The 15,396-nt window shown below is 43.1% G+C and overlaps 1 protein-coding gene across 2 annotated transcripts in view; it reads right to left on the bottom strand.

Moving 5' to 3' along the window:
* The window catches only part of LOC111963818 (mitogen-activated protein kinase kinase kinase 1), a 118,750-nt gene that overhangs the window by 10,377 nt on the left and 92,977 nt on the right, over positions 1–15,396 (bottom strand). For both annotated transcript variants that reach the window (XM_023987359.2, XM_023987360.2), the window contains exons 14-15: positions 8,007–9,366; positions 16–168 (exon numbers count right to left, since the gene is read on the bottom strand). In XM_023987359.2, the coding sequence (XP_023843127.1) occupies positions 16–168; positions 8,007–9,366 (1,513 nt within the window). The remainder of the gene's footprint in view (positions 1–15; positions 169–8,006; positions 9,367–15,396) is intronic.

The following is a 15,396-nucleotide window of genomic DNA, read 5'->3' as shown; positions in this document are numbered from 1 at the left end:
GTCTCCTCTTCTCACCTGTTTGACTGCCAGCAGGGTGCCAGTGCCCACGTCCTGGGCCTGGTAGCAGGAGGAGAAGGCCCCCAAGCCAATCTGCTGMCCCTTCAGCCACTCGTGGCCCTCCCTGTAGGGCTGCTTTGCTTTGGTAAGGCCAGGCAGAGTCTCTGGGGTCTGGGGAACCATATAAGACATCGTGTCAGTATGCCATCCCATACCAGGGCAGGARACAATGTCGTGGAACACTCAGATAGATATTATGTAGAACAAACATGCATTTCTGACATGTAGCCAGGAATCACGTCAGTTCTATTTATTGACGTTTCTATCTGCAATGTTTCACCTATACACACGATTGCCTATACACATACAATTAACTGCCAAAATAAAGAAACACCAACATAAACTGTCTTAATAGGGTGTTGGGCCACCACAAGCCAGAACAGCTTCAATGCACCTTGGCATAGATTCWACAAGTGTCTGGAACTCTATTGGAGGAATGCGACACCATTCATCCACAAGAAATTCCATAATTTGGTATTTTATTGATGGTGGTGGAAAACGCRGTCTCAGGCGTCGCTCCAGAATCTCCCATAAGTGTCCAATTAGGTTGAGATCTGGTGACTGAGACGGCCATTGTAAAAACGGCCAGCTTCAGTCAGCTATTTAGTGCTTTCTCCATAGGCCTCCTATTCACAAGACCCAAACTTCTTTAGTTCCTATTGGTCAAGGTCATGCCAGACAGCATTATGTTAGCCTATCAGCAGTTAGTATTCCTGGGACGTTCAGTGTAGCACGAGCAGGGCAGATGTCAGAAAAGTGCTTCAGTCAGAAACTTACTTTCACCATACTGACAGTATTTCATGTTTTCCATCCTACTAGTCTTTCTCCTATGGTTAAAATACTTTTGCTGTCTGATATTTTATTGTGCATGCATCTAAAAGTGCCTTAAGATGTTTATGTCTTGTTGTTTTCGGATCTCAATATTAACTATTGTTATAACTTCCATTTGTATTGAGGGTGTTCGCTAGCTCGCGGTCTCGCTAGCGTTAGCTCTAGCATTAACAATTGAATTCAGAATGTATTAGGATTTAGCATGCTTATTAGCATTTAGTCGTTGGTTAGCATTTCTCATGCATGGTGCCATGCTAGATTATTTGTGTATATCGCTCATGCTATATTTAAGCAATAAGGCACGGGGGGGTGGGTGTGGTATATGGCCAATATACCATGGATAAGGGCTATTCTTAGGCAAGATGCAACACCATTAGCTMTGGTATATTGGCCATATATCACAAACCCCCGAGGTGCCTTATTGCTATTAAAAACMAGTTACCAATGTAATTAGAGCAGTAAAAATAAATGTTTTATCATAAACGTGGCTGTCAGCCAATCAACATTCAGGGCTCGAACCACCCAGTTTATAATCTGGGTTATATTCGCAGACATTTCTACATTGCTGTATTTGCTATACAGTGCCTTGGGAAAGTATTCAGACTCCTTGACTTTTTTCCACCTTTGGTACGTTACAGCCTTATTTTAAAACTGATGAGAAAAAAAATCCTCATCAATCTACACACAATACTGAAATATTACATTTATGTAAGTATTCAGACCCTTTACTCAGTACTTTGTTGAAGCATCTTTGGCAGCGATTACAGCCTTGAGTCTTCTTGGGTATAACACTACAAGCTTGGCACACCTGTTTTTGGGGAGTTTCTCCCATTCTTCTCCGCAGATCCTCTCAAGCTCTGTCAGGTTGGATGGGGAGCGTAGCTGCACAGCTATTTTCAGGTCTCTCCAGAGATGCTCGATCGGGTTCAAGTCCTGGCTCTGGCTGGGCCACTCAAGGACATTGAGACTTGTCCCGAAGCCACTCCTGCGTTGTCTTGGCTGTGTGCTTAGGGTCATTGTACGGTTGGAAGGTGAACATTCCCACAGTCTGAGGACCTGAGCGTTCTGGAGAAGGTTTTCATCAAGGATATCTCTGTACTTTGCTCAGTTCATCTTTCCCTCGATCCTGACTAGWCTCCCAGTCCCTGCCGCTGAAAAACCTCTCAACAGCATGATGCTGCCACCACCATGCTTCACCGTAGAGATGGTGCCAGGTTTCCTCCAGGCGTGAAGCTTGGCATTCAGGCCAAAGTGTTCAATCTTGGGTTCATCAGACCAGAGAATGTTGTTTCTCATGGTGTGAGTCTTTTGGTGCCTTTTGGCAAACTCAGAGTTGACTGTCATGTGCCTTTTACTGAGGTGTGGCTTCCGTCTGGCCACTCTACCATAAAGACCTGATTGGTGGAGTGCTGCAGAGATGGTTGTCCTTCTGGAAGGTTCTCCCATCTTCACAGAGAAACTCTAGAGCTCTGTCAGAGTGACCATCYGGTTCTTTGTCACCTTCCTGACCAAAGCCCTTCTCCCCCGATTGCTCAGTTTGGCCGGACTGCCAGCTCTAGAAAGAGTCTTGGTGGTTCCAAACTTCTTAAATTTAAGAATGATGGAGGCCACTGTGGTCTTAGGGACCTTCAATGTTGAAGACATTTTTGGTACCCTTCKCTAGATCTGTGCCTCGACACAATGCTGTCTCGGAGCTCTACGGACAATTCCTTCGGCCTCATGGCTTGGTTTTTGCTCTGACATGCACTGTCAACTGTGGAACCTTATAWACATATTTATTTTTATTTAATTTATTTAACTATATAGACAGGTGTGTTCCTTTCCAAATCATGTCCAATCAATTGAATCTACCACAGGTGGTCTCCAATTAAGTTGTAGAAACATCTCAAGGACGATCAATGGAAACAGGATGCACCTGAGCTCAATTTCGAATCTCATAGCAAAGCGTCTGAATGTTTTTTAATTTTAATATAATAGCACAAATTTCTAAAAACCTGTTTTCGCTTTGTCATAATGGAGTAGTGTGTGTAGATTGCTGGGCATTTAAAAAAAATCCATTTTAGAACAAGGCTGTAACGTAACAAAATGTGGAAAAATACTTTCCAAATGCACTGTATAAAGTAAAATATTGTTGGTTGCATTGGGAATTTTGTGGGTGGTTGCCTATGGCTGACGGTAGGGAACGAAGTGAGTTATTATATCAAAGGCACCGTATATTTGTTTATGTACAAGAGCTCTAGCTTATGGAGCCTGTTTACTAGTTAATTTATGCAAGGCCATATGCTATCTTGTACTTTCATGTCATGCATATCAGTGCTACAATTGAAGTTGATATATTATTTCTTTTCAGAACCACAATCATTGTCAGTCACAAGTCAGACTCAGAGTGGTCTTGGATGTGTGTTTGTGTGAGTGGATCATCATTAAACCTGCTTAAATTGGTCTCCTCCTTGTTCTGGATGGACATTGCTGAAMGATTTGTATTTTGTATTTATTATGGATCCCCATTCCTGTGGTCCAGCAAAATTAAGGCAGTTACTCAGGCCCCTATTTAAGCCTACTAGAAAGTGTGTGTCCTRAGGCCTGGAGGGAAGCTAAAGTCATTCCTCTACCCAAGAATAGTAAAGCCCCCTTTACTGGCTCAAATAGCCGACCAATTAGTCTGTTACCAACCCTTAGTAAACTTCTGGGAAAAATTGTGTTTGACCAGATACAATGCTATTTCACAGTAAACAAATTGAAAACAGACTTTCAGCACGCTTATAGGGAAAGACACTCAAAAAGCACGGCACTTACACAAATTACCGATGATTGGCTGAGAGAAATTGATGATAAAATGATTGTGGGGGCTGTCTTGTAGGACTTCAATGCAGCTTTTGACATTATCGATCATCGTCTGCTGCAGTAAAAACATATGTGTTATGGCTTTACACCCCCTGCTATAATGTGGATAAAGAGTTCATTYTCTAACAGAACACAGAGGGTGATCTGTAATGGAAGCCTCTCAAACATAATCCAGGTAGAAGCAGGAATTCCACAGGGTAGCTGTTTAGYCCCCTTGCTTTTTTCAATCTTTACTAATGACATGCCAKTGGTTTTGAGTAAAGCCAGGGTGTCTGTGTATGCGGATGACTCAACACTACACGTCAGGTACTACAGCGACTGAAATGACTGCAACACTTAACAAAGAGTTCCAGTTCGTTTCAGAGTGGGTGGCAAGGAATAAGTTAGTTCTAAATATTACTAAAACTAAAAGCATTGTATTTAGGACAAATCATTCACTAAACCCTAAACCACAACTAAATCTCGTAATGAATAATGTGGAAATTGAGCAAGTTGAGGTGACTAAACTGCGTGGAGTAAACCTGMATTGTAAACTGTCATGATCAAAACATATTGATACAACAGTAGCTAAGATGGGAAGAAGTCTGTCCATAATAAAGCGCTGCTRTGCCTTCTTAACAACACTATTAACAAGGCAGGTCCTACAGGTCCTGGTTTTGTCACACATGGACTACTGTTCAGTCGTGTCAGGTGCCACAAAGAGTGACTTGGGGAAATTGCAGTTGGCTTAGAACAGGGCAGCATGGCTGGCCCTTAAAAGTACACAGAGAGCTCAATCTCTCATGGCTCAAAGTGGAAGAGAGATTGACTTCCTCATTACTTGTTTTTGTAAGAGGTGTTGACAAGCTGAAGGTACCGAGCTGTCTGTTTWAAATACCAGCACACAGCTCGGACACCCATGCACAAGACATGCCACCAGAGGTATCTTCACAGTCCCCCAGTCCAGAACATACTATGGGAGGTGCACAGTACTACATAGAGCCATGACTACATGGAGATTCTATTCAGGTAACTGCTTGCATCAGGTAACTGATGCAAGTAGTATAATCAGATTTAAAAAGCAGGTAAAAATACACCTTATGGAACAGCTGGGACTGTGAAGTAACACAAACATAGGCACAGACACATGCATACATACACATGATAACATACGTACTATACACACACTTACACATGGATTTTGCGCTGTAGATATGTGGTAGTGGAGCATGGGCCTGAGGGCACACACTTAGTGTGTTGTGAATTCTGTAATGAATGTATTGTAATGTTTTTWAAATTGTATAACTGCCTTKATTTTTCCYGACTCCAGGAAGAGTAGATGCTGAATGGGGATCCCATAATAAATACAAATACAAATCTGTTGTGCAGCCAGACTTATTTGCCATTTRGTTTGCCTCATCTCTCTCAACCATAACATTTTTCAATTTCTCATCAATCCACGGGGATTTAACCGTTTTTACAGCCATTTTCTTAATGGGTGCGTGCTTATTAGTAACTGTGATAAGCAATTTCATAAATGTGTTAAGTGCAGTGTCTGGTTGCTTCTCATTACACACCACAGATCAACAAATATTATTTACATCAACAACATAGGAATCACTACAAAACGTATTGTATGACATCCTATACACTATATTAGCCACAGCCTTCGGAACTTTGATTTTCCTAGATATGGCTACTATATTGTGATCACTATATCCGATGGATTTGGATACTGCTTTCAAGCTKATTTCTGCAGCATTAGTAAAMATGTGAACAATGTTGATYATTTCATTCCTATGCTGTTTGTAACTACCCTGGTAGGTTGACTGAGAACCTGAACCAGGTTGCAGGCACTGGTTACAGTTTGAAGCTTTCGCTTGAGTGGGCAGCCTGATGAAAGCCAGTAAATATTTAAATCACCCAGAAAATATACCTCTCTGTTGAGATCACATACATTATCAAGCATTTCACACGTTATCCAGATACTGACTGTTAGCACTTGGTGGTCTATAGCAGCTTCCCACCAGAATGGGCTTTAGGTGAGGCAGATGAACCTGTAGCCATATTACTTCAACATTATTTAACATAWGATCCACTCTAAGCTTTACAGGAATGTGGTTCTGAATATGAATGGCCACACCTACACCTTTTGTATTTCTTTCTTCTCTGTAGATCTTATAACCATGTATTGTTACCAATGTGTCATCGAAGGTATTATCTAAGTGAGTTTCAGAGATTGTCAGAATACAAATGTCATCTGTTACTAGCAAATTATTGATTTCATTACCAATTTGTAAGTCGCTCTGGATAAGAGCGTCTGCTAAATGACTTAAATGTAAATGTAAATTTGACCCGTTTCTTAAGCGACATAATGTTAACATGGGTTATTTTTAGCACTTTTCTGAGATGCTTGATTATTTGTATTGCTTTACTGGGAAGCTTAGCAGAGGTAGACATGCTCAGGTTATTTATGTTAGTGCAGGGTGACCTGCACACAGTGGACTTCCTGCTATGGCACACCGCCTCAGTTCTAACAGTATAACTATGGTTCATAGGCACATGATTACTGCATACAATAGCTGTAGGATCAGCAGAGGCATTCAGGGCAGTAAGAGGGACATAAATMATGTTACTTACATTGTGTCTTCCAACGTCACCTGCGATAATGTACATTTGCTGAAGCATTATGACAACTCAGCAACACAATGGTAGGTATTGCCTGAGCTGGGCTTGGGTCAATGATAAGTCATTGTCTCAATGCAGCCTTATAATGCTGTGAAAGGATCCAGGAACCCAAATGATTTGGGTGGATCCCATCCCCCTTATAATACAAGCTTTGTTTCCAGGTATCAAAACTGTCAATAAATGTTCCACCCACAGAGCTGCAATAGTCTCGTAGCCAGTTATGGAGGGCTAAAATTCTTCTGAACGATTTAGYGAGGGCAGAGGACCAGATATTATGGGACTTTTGTTGGTGTCAAGTAGTGACCCAATCAGTTCTTTATAATCAATTTTCAGCTGTTCTGCACTGCCCTTCATAATGTCATTGAATCCCACATGAACATTGATAGACTCAATTTCCTGATGCAGGTTTAAAATGTTTGGGAGCAGCTTATTGATGTCCTGTACTCYTGCTCCTGGATAGCACAACGTTTTTGCTCCAGGGACTGAGACATTGAACTGCCCAATACAACGGCCGGAGAAGGGGATGGATAAATCCGCCCATTCCCACCCCTCACACAATTAGTTGAGCCTATCACGGGCCCACAAGTAGCAGGATAACGTTTGCCTGCTGCTCCTGGCGATAGGTCCAAACCTCCCACAGCAGTGGTTACTACTGGCCTCGAAACCAGCACCRGAGTTTTCTATCTATTTTAATGGTCCTTCGATTTTGTAACCAACCAATATTTTTCAGTCATGGCTTATGGTTCATATRGTTTTCATGCTAATCAAACTATTCAATGACCACTCGTGCCCATTGTCATCCTATGGGGGCATAGCCATGGTAGCCAAAATAATGGCCTGCCCAGCATTTTTATATATGACCATAAGTATGATGGGATGTTAATTGTTTAATTTACTCATGAACCCACCTGTGTGGAAGCATCTGCTTTCAATATACTTTGTATCCCTCATTTACTCAAGCGTTTCCATTATTTTAGAAGTTATCTGTACATGCTACATGTTAGACTTTTTGGGCTTTTCTGGAGAGCTGGTGGGGGATACTATTTGTAAATCCTGGTTTATTTAAGCAATAAGGCTTGTTGTATATTGGCCAATATACCACAGCTAAGGGCTGTTCTTKGCCGTGGTATACTGGCCATACACCACAACCCGAGGTGCCTTATTGCTATTATAAACTGGTTACCAACCTAAATAAAACAGTAAGCAAGTATTTTTGTGTCATACCCGTGGTATATTGTCTGATATACACAAGGCGGAAATGCTGTTTCAACCAATCAGCATCCAGGACCCAAACTAACCGGTTTATAATACGGTTTAGCAGTCAACAGGTTGATATGCAAGATATGATTCAGATGATGTCTATGAGCTTTGGTGTAACAATGTTCAATGTTCTCTAGCCATCTGCCAGTTATTATGTCTACTCGACCTTGTATTGTTAAGGTAACATTTTTATTCAGTCTAAACCTTTGTTGGTTAATTTGCCGGACCTGGACTAAGAAGCAAGCTTAACGAAGATTCTCAGTTCAAAGTATTTTTACACAAAATCTGTGTCTGGGAAATTGGTCTTATAGGTACGTAAGTTCCTGAGGGTGTTTTAATTAACTCACATCTGCCTGGACGATGATGCAGTCCTGGTCCTTGTCCACCTGTAGCTGGGGGATGACGGGCAGCGCGTCCTGTGACTCCGACAAGGCCATGACCACGGCCAGCGCCTCTTCCTCCTCCGCCTCCATCTTCTCCTTGCACTTCTGGTGCTGCGTCACGTCCTCACTGTACGTCCCCACAGCCCCCCCTSCCCCTGGCATGTCCCCGACTTGCTCTGGCGATAGCAGGGCCACTTCCGATTGGAAGGTGACGGTGGTGGCATCGCCGGCTGCCGATATTGAGGTTTCCAGGAGGTCTTCCATGGAGGAATTGAGCTCGGCTGAGGCGTTRAAGCCGCAGAACTTCTCCTCCACGGGGGTGAAGCAGCTGTCCTCACTGGTGATAAGGGTGGTGGCTCCCCCCATGTGGCCCCCTGTGGAGAGGCCTTCGCCTCCGGAGGTGCTAGTAGAAAGGCTGGTCGACTCCCCCTGGAGGTCCAGCTTCAAGCTGCTCTTAGAGACTCTTGGGGTGGGCGGGGTGGTGGATCGGGAGGGCTTTGGTCTGTGGATCTGGCTGGAGGGMACGTGTCTCGCCTGGGTGGAGCAGGGGGAGGGGAGCTGCTTCTCAGGGTCCTTGCTGCTACAGGGCTTCTGCTGGTGGAACATGCGCTGGGCGCCAGGGGAGCAGGAGGAGGCAGAAGATGCCAGCTTGCTGGGAACGAAACTRTGGGGTCGGGGTTTGGGATTGCTGTCAGGGCCCGGGAAGGAGGTGGAGGGTGAGGGGAGGCTAGGGGCTTGGCTGGAAGAGGAGGAGTTCAGAAACTGGCTGAGGGGGCAGTTACGTGTCCGAACAGGGAGCTTTGGGTGCCCGGCCTGGGCCCCACTGCACGCGGAAGCTGCCATATCGCGATGCCAGGTGCTAGTCGAAATGGCCGCTAACCTGTCAGTTATYTCCTCAGGACTTGCTCCCACCTTGCCAAAGCAACCTCTCCCTCCCTTTCCACTGGCTAGCTGAATCGTATGCGTTGGTGTGTTGCTCTCGGTCATGTTGGGCGAGTTCTGAGGTGCGGAGGGCTCCAGGAAGGCGGCGCTGACCAGTTCATGTGCCTCACTGGCGCTGTACTCCATGATCTCCAGGCCCAGATTGATGGTGTCCAGGATGTCCATCTCCTCGGCGATGGCGAGCAAGCGGCGGCGCATGCGGGCGTAGTGCGTGGAGCTGATGATGCTAAGCATGTCCAGGAGTTTGACAAAGACATGCGGCACGCGGGCCAACATGCGTGCGGCGCTCAGGAAAACGCGGCGAGACAGCTTACCCACCATGGAGTGGGAGTTGTCGGTGGACTGCAGCGRGAAGCTCAGCAAGGGAAGCAGCTTCTGATACCTGGAGAGAGGAGAAGGACAACTTAAAAGGCTGTGTCTCAAATGACTCCCTATTCCCTAGAGTGTACAATTTTTTTCAATAAATGCACTGTGTGAGATACAAATGTATGATTCAAGAAAGTGTTATCCAGAATGGAGAGTGGTTATGAGTCTARCTATTCTTACTTGAAAAAAAGGTTTAGCATTTCCATAATGCTACCAACATTACAAATAGCCCAAAATACTGAATAACAAACTACAAATCAGGACACCATTTCAAATAAAGTTTGAGGTGTTTATTAAAAGGCCCAGAGAATATATAATAGAACCTTAGGAGTCTGGCGATGAACATTTAGATTAATGGAACAGGTCAAAGGCTATGTGTCCGAAGCTACGCACTCCAGTCTAAAAGGTCTTGACCTTGTTTCGGTGGTCGAGGATATACCAGGCTATACCTARTCAGTGGCCTTGTGGTTAGAGTGTCCACCCTGAGACTGGAAGTTCGATTCCCGGCCGAGTCATACCAACGACTGTAAAAATGGGACCGGGCGGCAGGTGGCGCTATTTTAACTSACATTAGGTTGTCAACCATGTCCAATCATCATCTCCATGTCCATGTTTCAAAAGCCAATCATTTGTAGCTTCTCATTCTTTGGAAGAAGGACACAGCCTCACACCACTCCATATTTCGAACAATGGAGGGGTGCGACGCTATTGGATGACTCATTCAACCACTTGGGGGGAAAAGAGCGACGTCCAGACAGTGCARGATCGAGACAGAACTGTAGCTAGCTAGCTAGCCAACCCTCTCCAACTTTCTCTTGGACTATCAGATTAAACACATGAYTTATACTGCAATGCTGATATTAACCACAGCCAACTTGTTTTCCAACAATAGAATTTAAATAGTAACCGCTAACTTGTGGCTATCAATATCTGCTACATAGCTTAGCTACCTGGCAAGCTAGCTAGCTCGCATGGTAACAGTATAGTACATTTACAGTAGCTCTCATTTTCATAGGTAAGAGAACTGTCCAAGTAAAATATAATGCAATCTGCTAACATTACCATGGTTAAGTTATTGCCCATTTTAGTAAATGCTATTCAACTAGCTAAGTTCATTAGCTATCTAGCTAAAGTTTGCTATCTATGTAAACAGCTTTGCTTTCTATGTAAACAGGTCACACATATAATTWGGTAATATTACAAAAGCATTGACTTTCAATGGGGGGGAGCTATTAACGTTTGTTTTGACTAGTTATTATGTGATTATGCCTGCTAAATTGGATAATCCCGTGCTGCTCAGTAGGTAGAGCATGGAGCTTGCAACGCCAGGGTTGTGAGTTAGATTCCCACAGGGAACCAGCATGAAAAAAAGTATGAAAATGTATGCACTCACAACTGTAAGTCGCTCTGCTAAATTACGTAAATGTAAATAATGCTTTGATATCTAGGTTGTAAACTTGTCAAGCCATAGCTACTGTAAAATGCCCTACAGTGCATTCAGAAAGTATTCAGACTCCTTGACTTTTTTCACATTTTGTTACATTACKGCCTTATTCTAGAATTGATTAAATGTTTTTGTTCCCTCAATCTTCACACAATACCCCATAATGACAAAGGAAAAATAGGTTTTTCGAAATTTGTGCAAATTTATTTAAAAAAACTACAACTACAATATCACATTTATGTAAGTATTRAGACCCTTTAGTCAATACTTTGTTGAAGCACCTTTGGCAGTGATTACAGCCTTGAGTCTTCTTAGGTATGACACTACAAGCTTGGCACACCTGTTTTGGGGGAATTTGTCCCATTCTTCTCTGCAGATCCTCTCAAGCTCTGTCAGGCTGGATGGGGAGCATCGCTGCACAGCTATTTTCAGGTATCTCCAGAGATGTTCAATCGGATTCAAGTCCGGGCTCTGGCTGGGCCACTCAAGGACATTCAGAGACTTGTCCCGAAGCCACTCCTGCGTTGTCTTGGCTGTGTCCTATTGGAAGGTGAACCTTCGTCCCAGTCTGTGATTCTGAGCGCTCCGGAGCAGGTTTTCATCAAGGATCTCACTGGACTTTGCTCCGTTCATCTTTCCTTCGATCCTGACTCCAACATGCTTCACCGTAGGGATGGTGCCAGGCCAAAGAGTTCAATCTTGGTTTCATCAGACCAGAGAATCTTGTTTCTCATMGTCTGAGAATCCTTTAGGTGCCTTTTTGGCATACTCTAAGCRGGCTGTCATGTGCCTTTTACAGAGGAATGGCTTCCATCTGGGTAGTGGCCTGATTGGTGGAGTGCTGCAGAGATGTTTGTCCTTCTGGAAGGTTCTCCCATCTCCACAGAGGAACTCTGGAGCTCTGTCAGAGTGACCATCAGGTTCTTGGTCACCTCCCTGTCCAATCTCCCGATTGCTCAGTTTGGCCAGCTCTAGGAAGAGTCTTGGTGGTTCCAAACTTTTTCCCTTTAAGAATGACGGAGGCCACTGTGTTCTTTGGGACCTTCAATACTGCAGAATTTTTTTGGTACCCTTCCCCAGATCTGTGCTTCGACACAATCCTGTATCGGAGCTCTACGGACAATTTCTTCGAACTCATTACTTGGTTTTTGCTCTGACATGCACTGTCAACTGTGGGACCTTATATAGACAGGTGTGTGCCTTTGCAAATCATGTCCAATCAATAGAATTTACCACAAGTTGACTCCAATCAAGTTGTAGAAACATTTCAAGGATGATCAATGGAAACAGGATGCACCTGAGCTATTTCTGTATTGTTTTTTATTTTTGCAAAAAATTCTAAAAACGTATTTTCTCTTGTCATTATGGGGTATTGTGTGTAGATTGATGAGGATATGTTTTATTTAATCCATTTTACAATAAGTCTGTAATGTAACAAAATGTGGAAAAAGTCAAGGGTTACGAATACTTTCTGAATTRGCTGTATATACTTACGTATTTGTTAATGAATTAAAATCAGTCAGTCCATGATATYGCCTAGTTGATATAGCCTGTTGACTCATTTGCCATGATGCTTGATTAGCCTACTTGCTTGAATATAGAACATTTTCCAATAATACCATGCATTCTTATAGGCTTACTAATTTATTTTTTTATTAAAAAATAAATAGATTTTACCCCTTTTCCCCCAATTTTCGTGGTATTCAATTGCTAGTAATCTTGTCTCATCGCTACCACTCCCGTACGGGTGAAGGTCGAAAGCCATGCGTCCTCGAAACACAAACCCAACCAAGCCGCACTGCTTCTTAACACAGCGCGCCTCCAACCCGGAAGCCAGCCGCACCAATGTGTCGGAGGAAACACCGTGCACCCGGCTCCCTTGGTTAGCGCGCACTGCGCCCGGCCCGCCACAGAGTGCCTGCTACTCAGCCATAAAAGCTAAAATGCATATTTTAGTAGATTTGGATTAAAAAAACACTCTGAAGTTTCTAAAACTGTTTGAATGATGTCTGTGAGTATAACATAACTCATATGGCAGGCAAAAACCTGAGAAAGAATCCAACCAGGAAGTGGGAAATCTGAGGTCGGTTTTTCAAAATCATTCCCTATTGAAGATACAGTGGGATATTGGTATGTTGCACTTCCTAAGGCTTCACTAGATGTCAACAGTCTTTAGAACCTTGTCTGATGCTTCTACTGTGAAGTGGGGGCAAATGAGAGGGGAATGAGTCAGAGGTCTGGCAGAGAGCCACGAGCTCAGTCTCGCGCGTTCACGTCAGAGCAGCTCTGTTCCATCGCATTTCTGAAGACAAAGGAATTCTCCTGTTGGAACATTATTGAAGATTTATGTTAAAAACATCCTAAAGATTGATTCAATACTTCGTTTGTCAGTTTCTACGGACTGTAATATAACTTTTTAAACTTTTCGTCCGTACTTTCCGCTGGACTTGCACGCGCGTCATGAGTTTGGAAAGTGTACTGAACGCGAGAACAACAAGGAGGAATTTGGACATAAATGATGGACATTATCGAACAAAACAAACATTTATTGTGGAACTGGGATTCCTGGGAGTGCATTCTGATGAAGATCATCAAAGGTAAGTGAATATTTATAATGCTATTTCTGACTTCTGACTCCAACATGGCGGATTGGCTTGATTTGTCTCTGAGCTCCGGACTCAGATTATTGCATGGTGTGCTTTTTCCGTAAAGTTGTTTTAAATCTGACACAGCGGTTGCATTAAGGATAAGTGGATCTAAAATTCCATGCATAACAGTTGTATCTTTTATCAATGTTGTCAGGACCCGGTTACGAACTCGGGTCTCCGGTCAGAGAAACAGTCACTTATCAAACTGAGCCACTAATAGTCGGCAGAACCCAGAAGATGAGGCAGACACAGCAGTACTTGAGACGGCGTTTTAATAAAGTAAAAAGGAAAGTACTTCAGGCAAAAAAATATAAATCCACAACGTCAAAAGTAATACCAAGAGAAAAAAGGTATATCCTCCAAGTCACAAGGTAAATCCACAAAGTGGTAAGCACAGCAGGGAAAAAACCTCAAAAGAAAAATCAAAGAAAAATAAATAAACGAGAACAAAACAGAGTACCTCAAGAGAAATCCAACTGAGAAACAAAAGTTCACAGCATGCTGGGGCTGGGTGCTAACATTCAACACAGAGCAAAGAACTGAGAAAACTAAGGGTTTATATACATACAAGGAAACGAGGCAAAGTTGAAAATAAATAACTGGAAATAAGGGAAAACAAAAGGGTCAAAAAAGCCCAATGGGGGCATCTAGTGACCAAAACCGGAATAATCCTGGCCAAATCCTGACAAATGTTTATTATGAGTATTTCTGTAAATTGATGTGGCTCTCTGCAAAATCACCGGATGTTTTGGAACTACCGAACGTAACGCGCCAATGTAAACTCTGATTTTTGGATATAAATATGAACTTTACCGAACAAAACATACATGTATTGTGTAACATGAAGTCCTATGAGTGTCATCTGATGAAGATCATCAAAGGTTAGTGATTCATTTTATCTATATTTCTYCTTTTTGTGACTCCTCTCTTTGGCTGGAAAAATCGACTTGGCACTGACCTAACATAATCGTTTGGTTTGCTTTCGTCGTAAAGCCTTTTTGAAATCGGACACTGTGGCTGGATTTACAACAAGTGTATCTTTAAAATGGTGTAAAATACATGTATGTTTGAGGAATTTTTCTGTTGTTTTGAATTTGGCGCCCTGCAGTTTCACTGGCTGTTGACGAGGTGAGACGCTACCGTCCCACGTACCCTAGAGAGGTTAAATAGTACCCGCAAAACACCAGTCTCAACGTCAACAGTMAAGAGGCGACTCCAGGATGCCGGCCTTCTGTTGTTCAGACTCCGGCATTGAGGACTGCATTGAACTTGTTATCAATGGTAAATATGACATTTTTTGTCACATTTTTCCTCAACTACTATAGCTATGCTGCCATGATAGAACACTGATTCCTATAATCCTTATGACAGGTGACTTGGTTTCCTCCTCTGTTCATTGTTACTATTAGGTTTTCATCTCTCTTTTGCAGTTCAATAAGCAAAGGTTTTGGGGGCTCTCATGTGTCTGCAGCAAGACAAACCTTAACTTGGCAAGGAAGCCTGCTCAGGTGAATAAAATACAGSCTATGATTTGTAATGATCTGTATTATTTTAACAGTATAACCTTAAATAATCTTAAATGAACTACGTATTCTTTACAGATACAACATGTCTGTAAAGGGCTCCTGAGTGYCYCAGCGGTCTAAGGCAAGAGTGATGCAAGAGGCATCACTACAGTCCCTGGTTCGATTCCAGGCTGACAGAGCTGGTGTAACTGAGTCAGGTTTGTAGGCATCCTTGCTCGCACACACTTTTTCAGATCTSCCSACACATTTTCTATAGGATTGAGGTCAGGGCTTTGTGAAGGCCACTCCAATACCTTGACTTTGTTGTCCTTAAGACATTTTGCCACAACTTTGGAAGTATGCTTGGGGTCATTGTCCATTTGGAAGACCCATTTGCGACCAAGCTTTAACTTCCTGACTGATGTCTTGAGATGTTGCTTCAATATACC

The sequence above is a fragment of the Salvelinus sp. IW2-2015 genome, linkage group LG5, assembly GCF_002910315.2.
Source record: "Salvelinus sp. IW2-2015 linkage group LG5, ASM291031v2, whole genome shotgun sequence".
In the NCBI taxonomy this organism is placed as follows: domain Eukaryota; kingdom Metazoa; phylum Chordata; class Actinopteri; order Salmoniformes; family Salmonidae; genus Salvelinus; species Salvelinus sp. IW2-2015.
Note: the sequence above shows the minus strand (reverse complement) of the source record. Positions and strands in the feature narration are given on the sequence as shown.